Source organism: Pimephales promelas, chromosome 15 (assembly GCF_988280905.1).
Source record: "Pimephales promelas chromosome 15, fPimPro1.hap1.1, whole genome shotgun sequence".
Classification (NCBI taxonomy): domain Eukaryota; kingdom Metazoa; phylum Chordata; class Actinopteri; order Cypriniformes; family Leuciscidae; genus Pimephales; species Pimephales promelas.
The window spans coordinates 18,592,168-18,616,570 of NC_142783.1; the positions used below are offsets into that span (position 1 = coordinate 18,592,168).

At 36.7% G+C, this 24,403-nt stretch overlaps 1 protein-coding gene across 4 annotated transcripts in view; it reads left to right on the forward strand.

Moving 5' to 3' along the window:
* rgs7a (regulator of G protein signaling 7a) overlaps nucleotides 1-24,403 on the forward strand; it is a 59,554-nt gene that overhangs the window by 20,194 nt on the left and 14,957 nt on the right. For all 4 annotated transcript variants that reach the window (XM_039670794.2, XM_089120278.1, XM_039670819.2 and 1 more), the window contains 2 exons: nucleotides 19,473-19,569; nucleotides 22,478-22,528. In XM_039670794.2, coding sequence (XP_039526728.2) covers nucleotides 19,473-19,569; nucleotides 22,478-22,528 — 148 coding nt within the window. The remainder of the gene's footprint in view (nucleotides 1-19,472; nucleotides 19,570-22,477; nucleotides 22,529-24,403) is intronic.

The window sequence follows — 24,403 nt, forward strand, 5'->3', positions numbered from 1 at the left end:
CTCATTTGCACTGCTTTGTTAGCCTTTAGAAGCCATTACTACACCTTTTGGACCTAAAACATTCTTCTCCATTGTAAGGGTTCTTCCATAAAATTTTCAGGAGACATTTATGGATTCACAAACTGTCGGTTTATTGACTGTGACACTTAAAGGGACACTCCACCCATTTGCATTAAGCTTTCCATTGTTAGAAACCCAGTTATACTATTGAATGGTCGTGCAACACTCTCTCATTTTCCCCTGAGATGAGAGAAATCTGCTATTTACCTTTTTCACTTCCTCCTACAATGAGGCAAAAATCGTCATTTTACGCCATTGTAGGAGGAAGTGTAAGGGGGTGATTTTTTGTAGACTACAAGCACTAGATCCTACCTTTCAAACCCACCCATAGGGGGTTGGACCTAATGCGCTAACAGACCTATCACAGATCAGTGCCAGTGCGTTTGATTTCACAGGCAGAAACTTTTTGAAAATATGGACGAAGGTACTGAATACGCAGACGGATGCATTATGGAGGATTGGTACAGTGTCAGCCATCTTTTTTGGAAGCTAAGCTAGCAGGCTCTTGTCCTGTGGAGAAAGCTGAGTAGCAACTTTAGGGGTTACCATCTTCTTTTTCCCGGACACGTCCGGCTGTCGATGTCCGGGATTCAGCTTTTGCTTTCTGTTGACATTCATTGTTTACATGCACAGCTTTTGTTTCAATCTAACTGAATTCATTCTGATTGGTGAATCTGAATGTAGTGTTTACATGAACGCTAAAAAAAGTGATCGGTTGATGTGCGTTTTAACATTGCTAAGAAAAGACCCGCTCCGCCGAGAGAGATACGAGACCGGTATCTTACATCAGGTTTATATTAGTAAACATGGTGAATGACAACTGTAGAGCGCAAAAGCCGAATCCCGGACATTTTGGGAGATCTCGAAACACATTTTCGGGCAGACTCATTACGGAGACTTACTAGTAACTTAGACTGTTGTTTACCTACTGCGAATTTCTAGATTACAAAAAGTAAACCCTATAAACCTTGTTTTTAGTGCCTTCTCTACAGCTGCTATTCATCAAAGAGCATGTTTAACTTTTAACTATAAATGTTCTACGTTCTATATAATAAAGTACACAACCAAGCAATGAAAAAAGCTTGTAATTAAGACTGTAACATTGACTTACCTGTCGAGAGCACAGTAAATTTGAAATCCAGAAATCAATACCAATAGAGTAAATTTCAAGACTCAAGTGTATAAATTGGAACCACCCACAAAGTGTTAGGTCAACACTTTCAAAAGTGTTGCTTCTCGCAACACTGACACAGTGTTACAATACGAACACTAAGAGAGTAGAATATTAAAAGCAATGCAGAGAACAACAACAAAGCTGAGTGCAGCTTTGTAGTAAACACTGGCAGAGTTAATATACTAAACCATTCTGGTGTTGACATAACACTTCAAAAAAAAAAAAAATGGAAATCACAATCTTCATCCTTATAAGCGTGAAATATTACACCATCCTGGTGTTGATAGAACACCTTTTTACAGATAAAAACAACAAAGGAGTTACTTGTTTTTCTTATTATGGTGCATTACCTAATTAAATGAGTTGTCAGTTTATTTTCTTTAAATCTGAAAAGAATAAGTTTACTTTGAAATAAACACATCACTCTTTCAAAACTTTATTTCAAAACAACCCAGAAAGTTAAATTGTAACCTTAGTCTGGGATCATAGTAGAATTCTGTTCATTGTAAAGTTAAAAATAAAGGTAAAATGCAAACCAAAAAAAATTAAATAAATAATAAAATAAATAAAAAATACACATTGTCCCTTTAAACATACACATACACACAAAAACACATTCTCACACTCACATTAGAATTAACACACGATCCCAACCCATATTGTCCCCCAAAACTACATTTCCCATAATTCCCCGTCCGATATATAAAGGACACCAGGAAAGGCCGCACCCTTTCAATTCAAAACCTTTGTTCCAAACTGCAGTCATGGATCACAGCGGAACCACGGCTAAGATGTACGAACAAACTTAAATAAAACATTAAACCCATGTTTTGGTTGTTGTTTAATTTACTCTAGAAATAAATGATTATTGACTATGTTGCTCTTTGACATTTAAAATGCTAAATAGACAACATAGCTTCTCCAGTTCCAAGGTTTGGGTAAATTATGCTCAAAGAAATAAAGTAATAACATAGACATTCATAATTGACCAAAAACCCCATTAATTCCTTAGAACAAACAAAAATGAAATTTTCGCATACAAAAAATAAAATAAAAGTAAACTAGAACCAAATTCAAAGTGTGGCCTTAGCCATCATATGCATTGATGGACATTTAAAAAATATAGCTATCTTTTTACAGATAATGGTTGCACTTGATGTTTCCAGTATTTAAGACTGAAGGATTGCGCCTTGTGTTAGTTTATTCAATTTGTGCACACAGAGTGCTGTGAAAAACTTCCTTTTTTTTTGTATTTCTTTTTCACAGCACTCTACGTGCACAAATTGAATAAACTAATCCGCGATCCTTCAGTCTTAAATACTGGAAACATCAAGTGCAACCATGATCTGTAAATCTTACAAGTTGCATTAATTGACTCTTCACATCTAATTATACCTTTTATTTATTTGGCTCTTTTGTCTTCCAATGACCTCATTGCACTGTTGTTCTGCACATTCAAATCTTCAGCATTTTAATGTGACTTCTTTGTCTCTAGTCTAGGTCACTGGAATTTGTCTAAGCCAGGTATTGTTCTGAGGGACACATGTCTTTTCCACCGTTGTATGCCACATTTCAAATCATATGTATTATTTTTCTGTGCCTGCTACCATAATAGTGAAGATAACATTTAGAATAGACAACTTGCACATATGGTGTCTTACAGGGGAGGAAACGCTAGCGGAGTGTTTCATTATCGGTTAGGTTGCTTTGAGGCTACCTCTCTCAACATTACAATGAACACTGCCACATGCATCACACACAAGCCTCCAGAGAGTAAGCTGGTGAGAGCAAGAGAAAGGCAAAAAGAAACAGACAGCGGAGAAAAGAGGCGAGGGGTGCTTATTGCTTCAATTGATTTTTCCATAGGTTCTCCACAGACCTACACTTTCTTCCGGGTTCCACAGTAATGTAAATGTCCCCCAAGCCCTGCCTGTCTACATTGATGCAGCTTGTTCTGTGATGAGGATCCCTGAGTAACCTGAGGAAATCTCATCATCTTAACTTTCCCCCCTTCTATCGATTTGGGGTCCTGGAGCGTCTGCTGACTGCCTGCCTTTTCTGGACTTTTTTGCTCAGTCTCTCTTACCCCTTTTCCACCAAAAAATAATGGGTTCGGAACTGGTGCTGGTTCAAATTTGGTTCAACTTGCGGCCCTTCTCACAACCTGTTTTTCCACTGACTAGAGAGCCCAGTGAATGTCTTGCTCTCTCTCCCTCGCGCATTTTAATCAAAATCAATTGAAACGATAGTAAAAGGTCGGAAGACCGCAGTTTCACATGAAGCATTTGGAGACTTTTTTTTCTCCTGAATTACAGCGGTGTGTGAATTGTGATAAAAAAAACATGTTGCATATCTTCTCTAAAAAGTGTTCAGCCCATTCAGCTGACATAAACCACATTTCAATAAATGAAAAAACCTATCCAGTGATTAAATGTTTTCTGTATTGACGCAAATCTTGCGCGATGTCCTAAACTGCCGAGATAATCACACAAACTTCCACTAATGACACGCACGATACAAAAAAACAACTCATTTTAACCTTTCACTTTAATGAATAGGTAAAACAACTGACCTGTCCAACACTGAATTCACGAGACAGCTGAATCGGCGTATAAAAAAATCGGTAACACTTACCGTACATAATGAGATTTTGCAACTGTAATTCCTCACCATTATCATTAACGAGTGCATGTCCATTAACAAACTGATTATTTTACTTGTACTTATTTACCAAGTATATTTTTTTTATATATTCAGGTGAACATGTGGAAACTATATCAATAACAGTGCACACATTAGCCGCGCTCTAACATAAATGACTGATGTAACATAAAGGTTGGTAAAACATCTTGCTCTGTGCTTAATCTTTCCTCAAATTAGTGAGAACGACAGACAATCTGCATTACAGTTTTAGGTAATAGTGGCCCACAACTGATCAGTACAAGTATTTCCGTAAGAAAATACGAAGTATTTTGAACACCATCTTTTAAGAGGAAGCAGTTTGCGAATTTTGCATTGAATTCCTAGATTTGAGAAGAAGTCGTCAGTAAAATAAAGGGAACATGGCAAAAGTTTAGGATTATACTGCTGTGATATCGTGGTAAAGATGAATTTTAACCACTGATTTTTCACATGCTCGTCCTTTGGCAGTGAAAAAAAAAACTGGCTGTACCTTCAAATTGTAGACCACAGGGTCTACTCGACATGATGCTATCCAGTAGTGTTGTCACGGTACCAAAATTTCAGTATTCGGTACCGATACCAGTTAAAATTCACGGTTCTCGGTACCAATTTCGGTACCAAAGCTTAGTTTAAATTTACATATATTTAAGTGTTTATCACGGTTACAAGTATGGAAACTGTACATTTGTATTATAAACACTTTAGAAAAAGATTAGATAAAATGACCTAAAATAAACAATAGTATACACTAACACATTTTTAAAGTTGTTTGTAAAGTTTTAATCCCTTATTTATTTAATGCACAATGAATTAAGTGAACAAACATGAACAATCAGGTGTTTGTAATAAATAACATTTTCAAACATTAATTAATGTTGTAAAAATATATTGTTCACTCAATGTGTTGATAACTAAGTAATGTTTATGAATGGTATCTTTGTAGCATTACCATAAAACATGTTTTATTTGACTTGACTGTCCTTTTATCTAAAACTGCATTCATATTTAATTTTAAAAAGGCTTTTTAAACCTGCTGAGTTATAAAGGCAAGAATACGCCTAGAACTGGCATTGACATTAAATGACAATACTAATACCATAGTACTCTGGTGTCGGGTGGATACTACTGTGCTCATTTACTCGTAAAACTACCCCGAAAGCACTTTAGAGGCCGTTCACATGTCGCGCGTGTTTTTTAATTATATTTTTGCGCGTGCTTATTCTTTCCAAAGCGCTTGCTCTCACGCGGCGTCTGTCGTTGCTATGCAACGCCAACGAGTTTTTATTAGGAGCGCGCTTGCCTCGCGCCTATATTTGAAATTGCGAATTTGCATGTAATCGGCCTCTTATGGCAACGTGACATTAGCCTAATCCAAAATATTTCCATATGTGGCTCTTTCCTCCTTTCGTTTCAACAAGTGGATTCAGAGAGAGAGAGAGAGCCATATCAGCGTTATGAAAAGGACGCAACTGTGCACGTTTCAGACATCGCGTCTAGAACAGAACTGGATTAACCTGGTACTCGGTACCTAGAAAAGCTGGTACCGTAACATTTTTTTTTTTTTAGTACCGACTTGGTACCGAAGTACCGAGTTTTTTGACAACACTACTATCCAGTATCCACAGGAATCAGCTATTGGTTTGGGGTTCAAGTTTTCCCTGGTGTCTGCGTGTGCAATAAGTGGGCGGGCAATATGCTAATGTTTCGTCTTGACATCACAACGAAACAGCTTATGACTCGTTTGAAAAAAGATTAATTTCTTTGACTCTGAGTCGACTGATAGTGCACCGACTTTATATACATTTACATTTATTCATTTAGCTGATGCTACTATCCAAAGTGACTTACAATTGTTATATATGTCAGAGGTCGCACACCTCTGCAGCAACTAGGGGTTAAGTGTCTTGCTCAGGGACACATTGGTGTCCCACAGTGGATTCGAACCCGGGTCTCTTACACCAAAGGCATGTGTCTTATCGTATCACGGTGCACTTTCAGATTTAAATGTTGCAGGATGTTTTAATTCACTTAGAGCTATCACACTAACTGAAAGGTCATTTTCAAAATTCCATAATAGTGGCACTTTAAAACTATGCATTTTTTATCCAGATATCTGACCAGTTGCACATTAAAAATAAAGATTAAAATTTTTACATTTTATTTTGTGTCGTATCATTTTAAACTTTTCCGCTGTTGTGAACTTTTTCCTTTTAAAGTGTTGGAAACTTAGAAGCGAAGACCTGGAGACTTGGTTGTATCTTTAGTAGGATTCTTTATTGAGAACACAAGCTGTGTTGGTTTTGCATGGCTCAACCTACTTCATGTAGGTTGGTGGTTCAATCCCCGGTTCCACCTGTCCAAGTGTCTAGGTGTCCATGAGAAAGACACCTAACCACAGCTGCTCCTGACTAGCTGGATGGCGCCTTGCATGGCTGACACCGCCATCGATGTATGAATGGGTGAATGTGAGGCAAATGTAAAGCGATTTGGTGGCCAGTGGGTCTGTGAAAGCGCTATATAAATGCAGTCCATTTACTATATTTAACATTTACATTGCAATTTTATACACATTTTAGGGGGAGGGATTTACATCGAGGGGGGAGACACTAAGGTATACAGGTTTTGGAATCTGCTCAGCATGACAGAACGGGCAGGACTTCTCGTACTGAGACGGGAACTCACAAACAACAGGTAATGGTATCAATTTAACTTGCAATAGAAAAGGTTTGCGACATTTACCTTAGTTACAAAATTCACACCAATAAACAACATCCTCAGTTTATATATAGTATTGGAAATCTAAATTAAACATTATAATAAATGTGTAACACTGTACCGCTGACCACCGGATGCTGTATTTAATTAAGTTGTTTTGTTTTTTTTCTTTAGTTTTGTTCTGAACTTTTCTGCTGACCACTGGATGCTGTATTTTATTTTATTTATTTATTTTGGCTGTGTTTTGTTTCATTTTGTGAACTTATCTGCTAACCACTGGATGCTGTATTTTATTTTTATTTATTTATTTTGGTTTTGTTTCAGTTTTCTTTTGGATCTAATTTTCTTAGAACTTTTCTGCTTATCCCTTTGTTGGGCCCCTTGGGGTTCCCCGATGCTAGTTTAACAACCCCTGCCTTAAGTGACTGACTCATTACATTTGACTCATTGCAGTTACTGCAGGCGGATCGAGAAAATCACGATACTGTTGGATTTCTTTAGAGCCTGTTAATTTGTATGCTTTTGTACATCTGCTACACACTGTGTGTGGCTTTGCTAAATATGTGCAGTCCACAGGATTTGACTCAAGGCCAGTGGATGGTCATAGTGTTTAATTACACGGTGTTCTGTTGTGCTTTATTAAACTCCTCCGGAACAGCCTAACAGAGAGCAGGTAATTTGTATGCCTTTCATTCGGTCTCCCTTCTCTTCAACAAGCGCTGGATGAAAGTAATAAGTCGTTCTTTTGCTGTTACAGTGAGTGGTCAAGATCTTTGTTTTGTAACTACTATCATTTATTAATGCTAACATGTTGAATGCTGTCTGTACAGATGTTCCAGCACATTAATAAATGAAATTTTCCACATAATAATCATTCTCAGTTGGTGTAAGCTTGAAGCTCATCACAATGCATTCCGGCTGGTGAGGACAAAGTCTCTAAACACCTTGTTGTTATTCAGGACACACGTGTGGACTCAAAGGGCCAGAGGTTCTTGGCTAAAAATAGTGCTCACTCACTCCTGCTTTTCATTAAAAATTGTGTCTGTTTTTCTTGTGTTTATCCTTCTCTTCTTTCCTCTTGTTATTTCCTTGCATTTTCATAGCTCTCTATCTAGCATGTATTCTTTCTTTATTTTTCCCATGTCCTGAATGCTGTTTTACCTAAGGGGACATGTCAACTGTTCAGTTGCAGTTGGTTACAAATAGTTGGCATTGTTTCTCTGCTCTTCTTCTCTCTGTGTTTACCTTGTTTGTCATAAAGTGAAACATTTTAACCGAGAGTCCAGATTTTTCAAATTTTGTAAAACGTATGACTGCCGCTGGGAAATTGTTTTGCTTTAAAATTGGATAAACCTATGATAGCCTACTGCTTTCTTACAGCATACTGTGAATAATTGTAACACATCATTGTTTTGCTCCTGTATTAAAAAATGTTTAGCCTAAAGCTTTGAAATTTTGACTTAATAACAATACCCATGACAAAAATTAAAAGAAATGTGAAATTACATTTTAGAAATAGATAGAAAATGATGCCAATATCTTAAGATTTTTTGGACACTTTTTGGAGTTTTATGTACATGCTTTCTAGGGCTGGGAGAAAAAAAAGCGATTCACCTAGCAATTGCGATTTTTATTTTATTTATTTTTTTGCGATTCTATAATCGATTTTTTTTTTTTTTCCAGAATTGATATTTCAAATTGAATTGCTTTATTTTTGTCTTTGCAAGTTAGCCCCTTTCGTTCCTATAGAGGATGAAATGTTTTGTTCTATGAGTGTTGAGTGACATAACATCCCAAGTGCACGCGTGAAAGAGACGTGAGACTGAAAGCACTGAAAAGCTACTCATATGCTGAGCGAGAGATAAGGGAATAGATCTGTGCGATTCGTCTTTAAAAGACTGATCTCGATTCAAACGCCCACGCAATCTTTCAAATCATCTGTCTATTAAACTTTGACAAAATCATATCGCAACATTCAAAGCTGTGTTGACGTTGCCGCTGACCTGGAGGGAGTTGTCATGAAACAGCTTCACAAACAGCCTTTTCAACTTTATAGTATTATTATTTATGTGATGCAATAGTTAAAATGGTCATAGAAGTACTTAATACATAAAAGTTCAAATATGAACACTGATGTCTACGATAGCGATCAAAATCAGCTTTTGATAGAAACATGGTGCTTCAAATAACGTTTTTATCGATTACATTATTTCGACACTTAAGTGGCGACAAGTGACTGTTAAAAAATGCATTTGTTATTGAATCATTTATGCTAGAGAACGTGTGTATGATGCTTCTGAAATAAAAGTCTATGATTTAACTTTTCCCAATGTTCTATTGTTGCAAAATTGCTATATCGAATCACAGTTATTAAAATAATTGCAATACGTATTTAATCGGCACCCAAGTATCGTGATAGTATCGAATCGGGAGATAGGTGTAACATTCCAGCCCCAATGTTTTCATTAGATTCGTAAGAAAATGCTCCTAAAGTCAGAGGTTTTAAAATATTTGATGCCACGGACACAGAAACGATGATTCCCTTATAATACATTTTCCTTTATGAGGAAAGTGAGCAAAAAATAAAAATATGAATATGTAAAATTATTGTCTTTAATTATTCAGCGGACACTTTCTCTTTTTTCCACTTATGTATGATGTAAAGCTATAGTTTCCATGCAGATTTACACCCAATAGAAAGCACATTTTTATTTTATTATTTTATTCATACTAATTAAATTGAAAACTTCTGAAAAGTTTTTGAAATTTTGAAATTTTGGAAGTTTTCTAAATTGAAAAGTGCCGTTATTGTGCACTGCTACTCGTAGACCAGCTCCAGTGCTCATTCATTCTAAAAAATGCTGTGTTGTTTTAACCCAATTTTGGGTAAAATATGGACATACACATACCCAGCCATTGGGTTAAAAAATGTAATTTAAAAATGTAACCCAATGGCTGGGTTTGTCCATATTTTACCCAAAATTGGGTTAAATCAACCCAGCATTTTTTAGAGTGTTGCTGCGTTACTAAATAATAACAACTCACCAGGACACTTCACCAACTCTCCACTCATTCTTATCGGACCATGGATTTAATTGGCTTTGACGGCCATCATTTCTTAGCAATTCCTCATTTGCTCTCTCACATCTGGCAGGTTCGAAATAATACGGCTGCGGGCCATCATACAAGTTGGCTCTTGCCACCTCTTCCTCATCCTAGTCAGTCACCATAGTTCTAATGCTAGGCTGAGGCGCCCTTTCATCCGCTTCTCCCCAGAGTGACGTCATCACCGAATTGCGTAAATAAACCCCTGTTAATACCAAAAAATGTAAAAAAAAAAAAAAGGTCTTTAAGACCATTTTTGAGACATTTTAAAAATGATATACATATCTTGAGTGATTTATGTACCTATTAATCGACAGTGGTGGTTAACCTGCAACACGGCCTTTAAGCTTTCGGATGCAGCCAATGTTCTAGAGTCCAGTGTTATGTGGTATAGAGTTTTCTAGAGGTCTTGTCATGATCATTTTCAAATGTTCAATGTCAGCTAAAGTGCTGTGGAGAATTACACGAAAGTAGATTGTTATGAGACATATTTATTTCAGCATTCTATATGTGTGTGTGTGTGTAAAAATGTTTGGTAAAACGCAGCAGGTGGGTGGTCGGATTCATTTTCTGCGGAATCGTATTCTTCCACAGCTGAGTCAGAACACCCACTAAAATCCCTCCCACACATGCTCTCATGGAAACAGACACACACATGCAATCACAGACAAACAAAAAATCACAAGCACGCATACAAAAAAATACGCAAAACAGAGAGCGAAGAAAGGATGAATAGGGCTGCCCTTCAAGTCTGTCTGTGCTTGGCCTTAATTCCTTAACGCACAATTCCACCCTCAAAGATTATGATTATTTCAAACATATTACATAAAACCTGTTATAACCTGCTATAATTTTGATATAACCATTAATTATTAGATTGAGGTCAGGGGTAGGATTTATTGCTTTCACCAATACAGCCAAAATGAGGATTTGTGCGAAAAGTTTAGATGAAGAAATAAAGTGATGGAGAGTGAAAGAAGGCTAATTGTTGAGAATTGCATCTTTCTTTGTATTGTTGTATTTTTTTATTTTTTTATTTATTATTATTTAGTGTGTGTGTGTGCGTGCATGCTGTTCAGGTATTGCCGGGGACCCACAACGATGCAATACCAGAAATCCTTGACCGTGTGAGAATTTTTTTGCTTTAAACTTTGCTTTGCGGAAAACTGCTTTAAAAGCATATTAGATAATTCTAAATCTAACATAGATTGCCATGTTTTACAAGTTGCACATTGCATTTTACCTTATCATTATTACTGGAAGGAACACAAAGATGAGGACGTTGTTGGGAAAAAACTTCAGTGTGATCGGTGATGGTACCAGATGTTAACACCTTCATATTTCATGTACCGAATGATTGCCAAATTGCAATAGCATGGTACTTTTTGTGTGAATTTTAGGTTATTATTGCCATCTTGTATATAGAAAGTAACATATTACCATAGTACATGTCCTTAAAATAGATACTGCCATTGTACAATGTCCAAAGTTAATACCATTTGAGTGCAGTGATTGTCAAATGTTAATACTATGCTTTATTATTCAAATACAATTTTTCAGAAATTACCTATTTTTCAATACCAAGTTATTTTTTTGTTTTTGTTTTACTCTAGGGTACTTCAACCATCTGACATTTAAATATATATATATATATATATATATACATTACTGTACATGTACCCTTAAAAAAAGTACTCTGGTAGTACCAAAACACAGTGCTGGTATTAATTGGAAATACCATGGTACTTTAACATAGTGAAATTGATTTACAAATCATACTGGAAGGTACAACAAAGAATAGCAAGGGATTACTATGGTACTATGTGCAAAATAACACAGTAGAGCCAAGTGAAACCATCATTTACCTGTTCAGCATTTTTAGAGCACAAAGAGAAAGACGCCTTATGAAAAAATCCCTGATAGAAGTGTGTGTGTGTGTGTGTGTGTGTGTGTGTGTGTGTGTGTGTGAGAGTGCGTGGGAGAAAGAGTTATACAGTGGCACCCTTTAAAGGGCATCCTCAAGCTGTATGTGTAGGGGGAGAAGCATTAGCTTACTAAATATGATTTATATAATGGAGATTGCACTGCAGCTTTTGGGACTGTCTTTTTTTTTTTCGAAAGATTTTACAAAAACACTCATGTGCGTGCAGAAAGTGGAAAGAGCGTATGTGTGTATGGCATGAGCTGGATGTGTTCACTTGTTTTTGTGCATGTGTACGAGTGAATGAGAGGGTTGTGGGACTCTACATTGGAAGGATAAGGTCATATAAACAGTCTGATTTCAGCTCTACTATCCTCCTACCCATTTGACAGTAAGTGTTTGTTTGTTTTGTGCACATTTGTGTTCTCATGACAGAATGTGTGGCCTTTTTATGTGATCATATGGCATGTGTTGGTGTGAATCAGCGTGTGTGTGTGTGTGCAAGCAGGACTGCAGCAAGACTTCAAAGCCACTCAATCAGTTGGAAACTTTAGGAGTGTGTGTGTGTGTGTATGTCATCTCATCTCTCTTAGTGTGCTCTCTTATGCTGAGAAGAACCACATCATGTTCTCAGTGAATAACTGAGCAGTGCTCTCTCTGATGTTGAATATTCAATTGTGTGTAATGCTGTATTGAATATTCATGTGCTTTTCCCGTGAAAGGGCACTCATACCTTTGGTCTTTAGTCTCTGCTCTCACGCAGATGGAAGAAGGGTGCTGGAAGGACAAATATATAGGCTGTTTTTTTTTTTTTTTTTTAAATTTATAAATTTCACACATTATACGTTACACTCGACTGTGGCAGACGAATAAATCATTCAATAGATTTTGCAAAAAGTTGGTTCAATATTTTATTTATTTATTTCCATATCACTGAAATATGATCTTTTGGAGGCAGATATTAAGTGAGTTCAGTGAGCGAATGCACTGTGTTTTTAAGATGTTTTAAAGTAGGTCGAATTTGAAATTACCCTGCCTTCTGTTGCTCTCCATTTTGCGTTGTCCTTTGTGAACAGCTCCTGACTCATTCTGTTCCGCTCGGTCTGGTGAGGCGCTTTGCCTGTAACAGCTGGGGATTTAAGTGGAACTTTAAGTTTGAAATGCTCTGATGGGGATTTTGCGCAATAATAACGAAATATACTTTGTTTGAAGTTGAAAAAATGAATCCTGCCTCTCTATCACAGTCTATGGTTAAGAACACAATATTGCATGTTTCTTACAGAGTGTTTCTTTTATGTTAGTTGCACCTTGACACTTCCCCCTGGTTAAAGGTGATCAACATATCAGAGCTGATGTATTGCATCATCCAGCAATTGAATTTCATTCATTTTTAAAGAAAAAAAGATTCAGTAGTGCTTATTCTAATGCTTCTTTAATTCATGTCTTCAAGGTCATATACATAATTGTAATTTTATTTTCAAAAAACATGTATAAACTTGAGAATCTTTTTAACCACACATGACCTTTAGCCAAATACCATTTTAAAAGTCTTAAAGGGTTAGTTCACCCAAAAATGAAAATTAGGTCATTAATTACTCACCCTCATGCTGTACTACCAACCCCGTAAGACGTTCGTTCATCTTCGGAACACAAATGAAGCTATTTTTGATTAAATTTGAGAGGTGGATCACTGCTATATAGGCTGCCAAAGGGATTGAAACTTGGCGGCCCAGAAAGTCATCGAATAAAATGTTTAAATATTCCATGTGACAACAGTGGCTTGTGGTTTTACTGTGTTAGTATAGCATGGGGGTGAGGGATTAATGACTTAATTTTCATTTTTGGGTGAACTAACTCTTTAAAAAAAGATGTTTTGGTTAAAAGATCATGGTCCTTTGGGTAGTGATGTAGTACTCGAGTCTGGTCTCGTACTCGAGACTGGTCTCGAGACCGATTTCTACTTTCTCTGACTCGTCTCGGACTTGTCCCTTCAAAGACTCGGTCTTGACTCGGACTCGACCCTTCAAAGACTACTTATCACTACTTATCACTTATTCAAATATCAATGATCAATTTTTACATCAGATCTCACTCTGCTGCATTATAGAGCAGTATTTTGCATATCTTCAAGCGTTCAGAGACTAAAAAATTAAAATCTTTGTAGATATTATTTACAATATAATCTGTTCCAAAACTTTATTTCAAAATATTTTTCTGCAGTTTTACACTACTGTTTAAAATGTTGTGGTCAGTAAGATTTTTTTAATGTTTATTTTAAAAAGATAGTAAAAAAAATACAGTACAACACAACTATTGTGGAATATTTTTTCATGAATATAAAGTTACAAAATAACGTTTTTTTTGAAATATTTTGTAACATTATACATTTGATCAATTTAATGTGTCCTTGTTTAATAAAAGTATTAGGTTCTTTTTTTAACAATCTGACCCTCAACTTTTAATTTGGTAGTGCGTGTACACTACAGTTTGACTCATCTGAAAGTGAGCGACAACATCTGCCACTACAACCGTAGAATGACTCGTATTTTTCTTGTCTGTTTTCAGTTTCTCTAATTTTCTCTTTTTTTACACATACACTTAAACACATCTTAATCATTCTCTTTCTGTCTCTTCCTAGGCTGACATTTGTATGTGATGTCATCATCTCCCCGGTTGCCTAGGAAACAGGAAGGGGGGGGGGGGGGTGGCTATAAAATGAGAGACAGGGAGTGAGAGGATGAGGGGGAATGAGCAGAAGAGATCTAAAATTCAAGTCATTTCTGCAACAACCTTGTCTGCGTCCGAGCACTAACACTTCCTCTCTCCTCTGATGGAAAATAATCATCAAAAGACACTTCCGCTGTCACCAGCAGTCTGAACTCCAGCTGTCTGCTACACACACACACACACACACACGCACACACACACACACACACACACACAGAGAGAGAAGTGTGTTTTTTTTTTTGAGAGCTCAGAGTCGCAGGGTTAAACATAGAGGTGGTGTCATTGTGTGTGTGAGTGTTTTTCTTTGTGTCTGTCTCTGTTAATTAGCTGGTGTGGAAGATTTTGGAGTCTTTTGTTTTTTTTTGTGTTTTTTTGTAAGTGCACACTTGTGCTTGATGAATATGGACGCTTTGATGTGATCCCTATTTGATATAACTGCTGTGTTAATAGAGATGCTTTTCTTTGTATCTAAAAGATTATTCATGTCTCCAGTTGCCACACTAACTTCATTAGCATTTTAGCGGACTCTAACAAAACATACCATGGTACTACAATTTTTTTTTATGGACATTTACACTACCATTCAAAGGTTAGGGGCCAGTAAGATTTTTATGCTCAGTTAGTAAGTCTCTTATGCTCAACATGGCTATATTTATTTTATTTGTGAAATATTTTTACAATTTAAACAAGATAATCAGGAACCAAGAAAACCGGAAAGCAGGATAATGGGAAATAAAAGAACAGAACACAATATTAACCAGTGTTGTAGTACTCGAGACTCGGACTCGTCTCGGACACGGTCTCGAGACCATATTTTAATGGTCTTGGTCTTGCCATGGACTCGTGTCCATTTGGACTCGGAATTGACTCGTACTCGAACAATTTTTTTTTTAGGAATCGGAATTATTCCCAAGTCCGCTCGAGTTCAATTCAAAATATTTTTCATGATTATTAATGTATGTTAATAAAATATTTCTTTAAATTGATTGACACGCCCAGTGATTGGCGATTTTCTAGTGCGCAACTGCGCATGACAAACCTACTATGTGGCCTTTTTACCCTAAACTGATCATATTTTTTAAACTCTAAGTAAATTCAGTAAAAAAAAAAAAAGGATTTCTCTAAGTAAATAAAAGTAAATTAGGTAATCAACCCTCACTGGTCTCGGTCTCGACTCGGACTCGTCGACCGTCTCTGGTCTCGGACTCGACTTGGACTCGACTCTCTATGGACTCGGTCTTGACTCGGACTCGACTCTCTCTGGTCTTGGTGTCGACTCGGACTCGAGTGAGGTGGTCTCGACTACAACACTGATATTAACATAGAAGTCCATAATCGTGACACATTTCTTATATTATCACAGTTCAAGTAACAGTGTATTGTGGCAATATCGTCATTAGTAACAGTGTATTGTGGCAATATCATGTTTTTGTTGTTGTTTGCACAAATATCATATTAATACCACCTTTTTTGGATGGAAAATGGGAATACTGTAGTTTTTTGGACATACCATGGATATGGGAGTCATTCAGTAACATTTATACTTGCGTTTATTTATTTAGCTGATGCTTTTATCCCAAGTGACAAATGAGGAACATCTCAAGCATTTTGTCATAAACAAATTGGGTAACATGGTATTACTATCCGATACCTGAAACTAATTTTAATATCGTTTGTAATAAGATATTTAAATTAAAACGTAAATTAAATCCCTGCCCTTCTCTCTTGTTTTCCACTAAAAGCATGAAAGAAAAATTCCACTGAGGAGTTTGAAACAAACCAAGCTTTTGCTGTGCAGTTTTAATTAGGCCCAAAATAAATGTTGAATGTCTTCTTATAGGAGATGAGGAGGCAGCATCTCTAAAGGCAGCTACTTTGGAATGCAAAGACTGTTGATATATCGAAGATGTGGCAGGATTGAGGGCAGGACACAGTCTGCCATGAGTCAGGGACAAAGCTTAGTCATTTAGTAAATGAATAATTGAGTTGGCCATCATTTCCAAGTGTGTGAATTGGGATGTACTGGATATTACAGGCTCTGTGGTGGCGACCTGCTTAAATCCAAAACCCAAAATAACACATTTATAGTTGAGATTAAAACCATTTAATTCAGATTCTGAGATGAATTTATTTTAGCCTCTGGCTTTAGTAGTGAGTTTAATGTCTGTTTACTTCACTGTTTGATATCTCTCTTTTGGGCATCTGATCTTCTTGGCTTTTATCAGTCTGTTCTGTGATTGGCTGCAGCCACAGATGTGTGGTGGGCACAGATGTTTGATCCCTGGAGATATAGCGCCCGAGGACATTTTGTTTTGAGAGAAGTGTCTGTGTGAATGTTCCAGGTATGCTGCTTATTATATTAGGGCTGTTGATTGATCATGCACACTGATCTATATGTATATTGCATAATCATGGATTTGTTTAAGGCTGAGGCTCATGTTTGTGTTCACACAGCCCACCTGCTATGTTCTCCATGGCTGTGAAAACCATTATACATTTTTTTTTCCAGGATTATTTATGTATTTATTTGATGAATAGGAAGTTCAAAAGAACAGCATTTATCTGAAATAGAAATCTTTTATTTTTTCATTATATTGCATTATTTTCTAGGTTTTTTTTTTTTCCGGCAGATATTTGTAAAAAAAAGTGACATGACGTGCAGGCTTAAAATAGTAATCCACACTCAGAACTTGTCCTTTGCATTTAACCCATCCAAGTTAGTGCATACACATTAGGAGAAGTGAGTAGTGAACAAACTACTCACAAACACACACTGCAAACCGTGGACACACACTCCGGGAGCAGTGGGCAGCCATTTGCTGCAGCGCTCGGGAAGCGATTGGGGGTTAGGTGCCTTGCTCACCGCAGTCATTTCCTGCTGGTATTCAGAATTAAACCTGCAACCATTAGAGCCTCTATCAATCATGGCCTAAAATTATGTTACAGTTCATTTAGCTGGTTGCTGGTATATCTACCACCTCCACACTGTAGAATTTTTTGGTTAAAACAATGAGGTTAAGCCATTGATTTGAATTTACCCATGAATCTCAGTGTCGGCTTAATAGGAAATCTTAGCCACAGATTGGCTGCAGTACTACTCCGGCTGATGCCAGTGAGGCTTTTGGGACTTCATATCATCACACATCATTGCACCATACAGCTGAGATATACTCATCTCTCTCTCTCTCTCTCTCTCTCTCTCTCTCTCTCTCTCTCTCTCTCTCTCTCTCTCTCTCTCTCTCTCTCTCTCTCTCTCTCTCTCTCTCTCTCTAAAATGTTTCTATTACAGTCGTCAGTGTGAGTGGAATGCTCCTATCCCTCATTACCTTAAATTAGCACTTCAGTGTTTGCCCACCAGCCTGGTCTACATTGTCGACAAAGTGTATGTTTGATTCTCTTTCCCTCAGTGAGTGCGTATGCGCTGTACAGTAGGTGGCTAGTAACTGCAACCTAAAAGCATTTCATCTCTGGATATTAAAAAATATGCTATTTCTGGATTCATAATAATGGTTTTCAGGGGAATTTAACAACATATTATGTTAGGATTCTCTCCAAAGGCATCACAGCCTGAAGAAACACTCTGCATCAGTGCAGCGCCCACTGATGTAATTCTGCCTGTTAACTGGGCCTCCCCTTGAGGCAATTGTCTCTTACTCTCAGGCTAAACACATTTACAGGTACAAGCTCATATACTTTCACAACATGTTTGTTCTGCGTATACATATACAAACACCTAGATATGTACCTTGTCTCCAGGGCGCATGTTGTTAACCTGATTTCGATGTGGTCTTATGCTGGAGTGATGTCACTGGCAGCTGTAGAGCACTTGGTCACATGTCCAGTGTGTGAGTTCCCCGGCGACGCTTTGAGCTGCTCGCCTTGTTAGCTTTTTTAAGAACAGTCCAAATGTAAGTGAATCAATGAGCAGGTGACATGATCTGTCCCACTCTGCCCTGGGTTTCTCTTCATCTAATAAATAGGGTTGTTATATCCAATGACTTCATTCACTGAAGGCTGAGTTGATCCTTAAGACAAGCGTCCCGTGGGCTCTTATTGAAGTTCTGTTGCCTCATGCTCTACTGTGAATGGCTGTATTATTCACCATGTTTGAGTCTTGATTGGCTCTCCAGATTTTATTTGAATGGAGTGTTTAAATCTAACAAAGATTTATTATATTGTTTTGTATTATATTACATTACATTGGAGTGGAGTCAAAAATTCTGAGAACACTTTAACCCTAAAACCGTATTCTGGACAAATGTGGGCAAAATTGTTTTGATTTATTTTTAAAAAATACTTCCCTTGATCTGAGCGGTACAAGTCTTGGCTGCTTTTCCTAAGTTTGCCTCCTGAACACACAATTTTTTTTAATCAATTCTACAATGTTAAGTGGGTGAAAAAAAACAAAACTCCTTAATCTTGTATTTGGGTCAAAAATGGGCACCCATAGAAATGAATGGGAAAAACTGTAATTTAGAGCATCCTAAAATAAGATACCAGGTGACAGCAAAGTCACTTCATCTTTAGGTTTTAGCTCTAAGAACTTATTGGAATGATATTTTAATGTAGTTAAAAAAAATAAAAACATAAAAAACATAAAAATAAGCATAATTTGCATAGAAAATATGGTACTTTTTGAAGTAAATAAATAATAAAAAAAAAAACATAAATGGATAGACAAAACTTTATCGAAGACAGTGATGTAACATTTATAATAAATAAAAATTAGGATCTGAGTCCTCTGTGCCCAAATTTATCCACTATTACAGGATTAAGGGTTATAAAGTGAATACGGTTTGAGGGCTACTATTTGTTTGTTTATTGTTTGTTCTAGAAAACTCCAAATAAAGACAATTTAGGGATTTTGAATAACTTTAAAAGATAGGAAATTTTGTTTGTGTGCTTCATAAGATGCATTTGCAATAAAAAAATATTTTATAGAGAATAATGATTTTAAAGAATTAAAAAAAATATCATATTTTCCACATATTGACACTGATTTGTATTCTTGTTTTTATCCCATGTTGCAGCTTCATCAAATGCACATATGTTTTTATTGACTTGCATTTTTTTCTCTTTCTTGCTTAGATGGAGGATGTGATTGCTAGGATGCAGGATGAAAAAAACGGTATACCTATCCGTACAGTGAAGAGTTTCCTGTCCAAGATTCCCAGTGTGTTCTCTGGTAATTCCCCTTAAACCTGTTTTAAATACCAAGTTGGCGATGAGAAAGCAGAATTCAGCTGGAGCCAGTGCCCCACAGCAACCCTGAAGACCAACACAATGAAAACTCTGCCAGAACTCAGTAGTGCAGAACCAGTATCTCTGGTCTTCTCTGGCCTGCATTGCTCTGGTGGGGAAGCACAATGCATTCTGGGTATAGACAACAGGATTTGAACTATTCTCTATGGGATTGGCTCATTATGTTTATTCAGATTTCATTCTAATATCCTGAAACAGCAATTATAAATGCAACTAATGGAATAATCTGAGTTATTTTCAAGCTAATGTTTGTGGACCTGATCAGTGGCACAGACCATCATTTTACAAGTAATTTTCACAAAAAAGTTGAAATTATTGTTCATGGTACTTTTGTCTGTTGTTCGTACTACTTTTAACATCTTTGAGAAGAAAAAAAAGAAATAGTCCCCATAAATGATCCACTGTTTATTGGATTGGATAATAATTGCACTATATTTACAAAAATAGTGAGGCTGAAGAGACTGAAAAAGAGTGCAAATGTTATACTTCCTTATATGTTGTAATCCATTTTAGAAGGGCTGAATTAGAAAGGATAAATTCTCAGAAGGATGTTCTTTGGTTCCTCTGACTGCGGTCCCTCCGAGGATTCATTAAAAGGCCAGCTTCAAGCTCTAACACCCCAGTCTCTGCCTCTCTATGCTTTAAAAAGTCTCTTACGCTCTGGGCTTCTGCTGTCTCAAGGGACACACCTCTCACTGCTGATTGGCTGCGCAATAGGGGCTCTGTGCATATTTGGGGAATACTGGATTTGATTGGTCAGTAAGGGTTATCTCGGAAAGATATTTCTCAGAAGAAACTGTTCACGGTCTATTAATTTAGCAGTGACCAGGTTGAAAATGAAACACTGAAGAAAAACGTTTAAGAAACTAATTTTGCTGTGTAAAATGGTAGTTAATACTTAATGATAAAGTTTTGTTTAAAGGGTTCCTGATTAAACATATATATCCCCACCCCTATATTCATGCCATTAGTTGAGCCAATGTGAATATCCCCAAAGTATCATGTCAACCTACCAGTTGTGTTCTTATAATTGTCTCTGAATATTAAAGTAGGATTGGATACAGTGTTTTTATAATTACAGTACAAGACTGTACAGTAAAGTACAAATAGTCTTTACAGTACAAAGAGTTGTGTGTCGCACTTTAGGCATTCATTTATTTTAGGTGAATATACAGAAAGTAGTTGACTTCTTGGTTGCTTTGAGAGTCAGACAGAAAGAGGACAAATAGTGGTTTATGCGTGCAGAGGTAAAGATTATGATTTTCGGTTAATCCACTAAATATTCCAGCGAAGCTTTACTGTGACTGAGATCCTCTTTGGAGCATCCAGAACCTCTGTACTTAACTTTAGCAGAATTTATACAGTTCTGCTGGAGAGAGAGAGAGAGAGAGAGAGAGAGAGAGAGAGAGAGAGAGAGAGAGAGAGAGAGAGAGAGAGAGAGAGAGAGAGAGAGAGAATATAATTCGTCTGACTTAAACTTAGATGGAAAAACTGAAGAAAGACCTGTAATCAGGGTTTGGCATTAACTTTGTTGCTTTTTTTTCAAAGTTACCAACCACTCAGCATTTTCACTGGCAACAATTTTGACATTGATACCATAGTGAGAAACTGCCATATAGATATTGTAGTATTATCTCATAATTTCTCATTATCTCATCATTTCTCACCAAGCCTACACAGACGAACTAGCGCTGATGAAAGCCGACTGTTTTGTCGCCTCGGATTGGGGTAGAAAACTGCACTTTAACACACCGAGAACTGCAGCCGACTGTCAGCTAGAATTTGCTATCTGCATCTACGTATAAATGAGACAACTGTCTATTTCTATATATTCGTCATTCAAAAAGGGAAACCGACGCAACAGGCTGCATATACACACCGTAAACAAAGCAGTTTGTGCTTACCGTTTTGAATATCAATCCTGCTAAACAATATCTTTAGCAATATCTTTATTCCCCTCTGCTCATGTTAATATTGAAATATTCGCCAAGGAACACTCAGATAAGATGACGTAACATATGAACAGCCTTATTGTACCGTTTTTACTTCTTTGCTCGCTGTTTTGCTTTTATTCTCGTGCACTGACTAGTTCACTAAGCTGAACAGCCAATCAGAGTTCGGTCTTTCACCGACGGCCCGACGCCGATTCAACATTTCGAATCGGCCGAAACAAAACCGACGGCACGGAACCGTGCGGAACACACCGAGAAGACTTAGTTGGCCGACGTACAAAAACTGCCCGACCGTTGGCTTGGTGTGTTCCGGGTTTTAGGCTGCTGTCACTTTAAGACTCGACACACTGATCCATTATACTGTTACACATGTGTTTTCTTTCACAACTGTACATTCACTTAAAACTTAACTGACTGTTTGTGCGGTGTGACTTTATTATAAAAGAAAAGGAAACAGTTGCGCATGATAAATGATAGTTGCGCCATAGAGAACACTATAGCACATTTTATAAAGTTTATTTTCTTCCCAGAGAGTCAGTCCATTTGCACACGAGTGCCCAGTCCTTCTCTCTCTCTCGTTTCCTCGCAGCAGCCAGCTTTTATCCAGTCATAGATAGCATTGGATGGTCCTTTTGAATAAAAGATAAAGTTTAGCTAGAAAAATGCAAACTGACAATTTTGAACGGACTACATTGCAGATTATTCAGCTGTTGATACAAAGAATATTTCTGTAGTTTGACAAAATTTTTCCACTGATTATGTGTTCATGGCAGGTGAATGGAGATCATTTCCATGAAACGGTATTCTGCTAAATTTTGATAGATAGAATTTAGATAGACCAATCAACATTTTAAAGAATAATCTTCATTTCTTTTCCAGGTTCAGACATTGTCCAGTGGATGCTGAAAAATCTATGTATCGAGGATCAAGGTGATGTAGTATTTTCTTTAATGACATCACTGACAGTGCTGCAGCTGTGATGTGCATAAGTTGAAAATCTACTTCTTTTATTTTGATAAATTCACACGCACTCTTTTCTAAAAGTCATATTCATATCTTCTGCTCACAGGGTAATATATTCAGGATTTGCATAATCATAATTATACTGTAAGTTGGAAAACAGCAAATGTCAGCATCTCCTGTTACTCCTTTAATTAAAGAAATGGGGGATCATTTATACTTGCATCTACTTCTTCAAAAACAAGAATGGAGAAGCTTTGAAACGCAAGCAATACACAAGTAATTTAACTAAGTAAGTAATAGTAAAGCTATTCTTATAAAATAAAAACTTAGTTGAACTTTAAATTGCATTTAATCAAAATGACTAATAATTGAATTAATTTTATTCCAAAATAATAAAAAAAAACATATTTACTATTTATTTCATTGTTCTGTTGAATTATTTTCACAATACATTTTCTTAACACATTAATCGTCCGACTAATGTTTTATTTACTCATCAAAGCTAATTATGATTGCATTTGGTGCTTTTCAAGTGTAACCCAAATAGAGGTATTGTAGAGGTGAGGGTTTTTTGGTTGTTTTTTTTTTTTCATTCTGTCACCTGATGAAGTTTTTGCTTGCCACTGTTACCTTGGCTTTTGGCTTGCTTAGTTGGGGACATTTAATATTCAACAATATTATTGATCTGTGTTGTATTATTTTCATGTTATCACTGTGAAGCTTCTTTGATAAAATCTGTATTGTAAAAAGCACTATAAAGGTGGCTTGACTATTGTGAAGGTGGAGTTGGTTTTAGTAAGGAAGATTTTTTGTGAGTATGTTGAATATCCCAATACTTTAGATTCCCTCTGACAAATGTGACAGGTATGTGAGAGTAAGTGTGTGTTAGGGGGGCTCTTCTCAAATAAGAAAAGAGCAACCAGATAAGTGCACTGTATCTCTCAGTATACTCAATAGACTGGAACCATAGAGAGATAAAACGAGAACTTTAAAAAAAAGTCTCTCTCTCTCTCTCTCTCTCTCTCTCTCTCTCTCTCTCTCTCTCTCTCTCTCTCTCTCTCTCTCTCTCTTCAGTTCTTATACATTGCTGATTAGTGGAATTCACTTCATGAACATGCCTTGTGGGAAGCTCTCATCAAAACAACAACATCTGCAAAAAGCATACTGCACCCTTGAAAGCAAAGGGATATTAATTTGGAATCAGCACGGACACATACTCTAACATGCACACTCACAGTAAACACTGTATTGTAAAAGTTTAATAGATAATTATTTATTGATGCTTAACTTCTCCTGGTACGGGTTTTGCAGAGGAGTGTGTGGTGTTGTTCAGTATGTTGCAGTAGAATGTTATTTCCATGCTTCCTCTTTTAGACTGAGACCCATAGGTCCCATCATAACCTAGTTACCTTAGAGTATCATTTACATTTCAAAATAGATTATTCAATTAGACTGGGGAAAGAAACTTCTTATTGATTGGAATGTTTTATGGAATGAAAAATATTCCTAAAAGCATCATCAAAAAAGTTCTGGGATGGCAATTGCACTCTTTTCAATTAAAAAGCCTTTATTAAGACGCGCCGAAACGGGAGAATTTAGTTTTGAGTGTAGCCATGAAATAAAGGCTTTGTTACCAGCACTTTGTTGATGAATATGATAGCCTAGACTATAGAGCACCTTTATTTTTATACTAAAATAATTCTCATCTCAGAATACATTCTCCAATTATTCTACTTTGTTTGAGGATTACCTAAATGTATTTTGTTTCACACGAAAAACCTACCGAGTCATACCATTTGTTCTATTTAGTTTCAGCACAGGATAAATAATAATAATTATCTT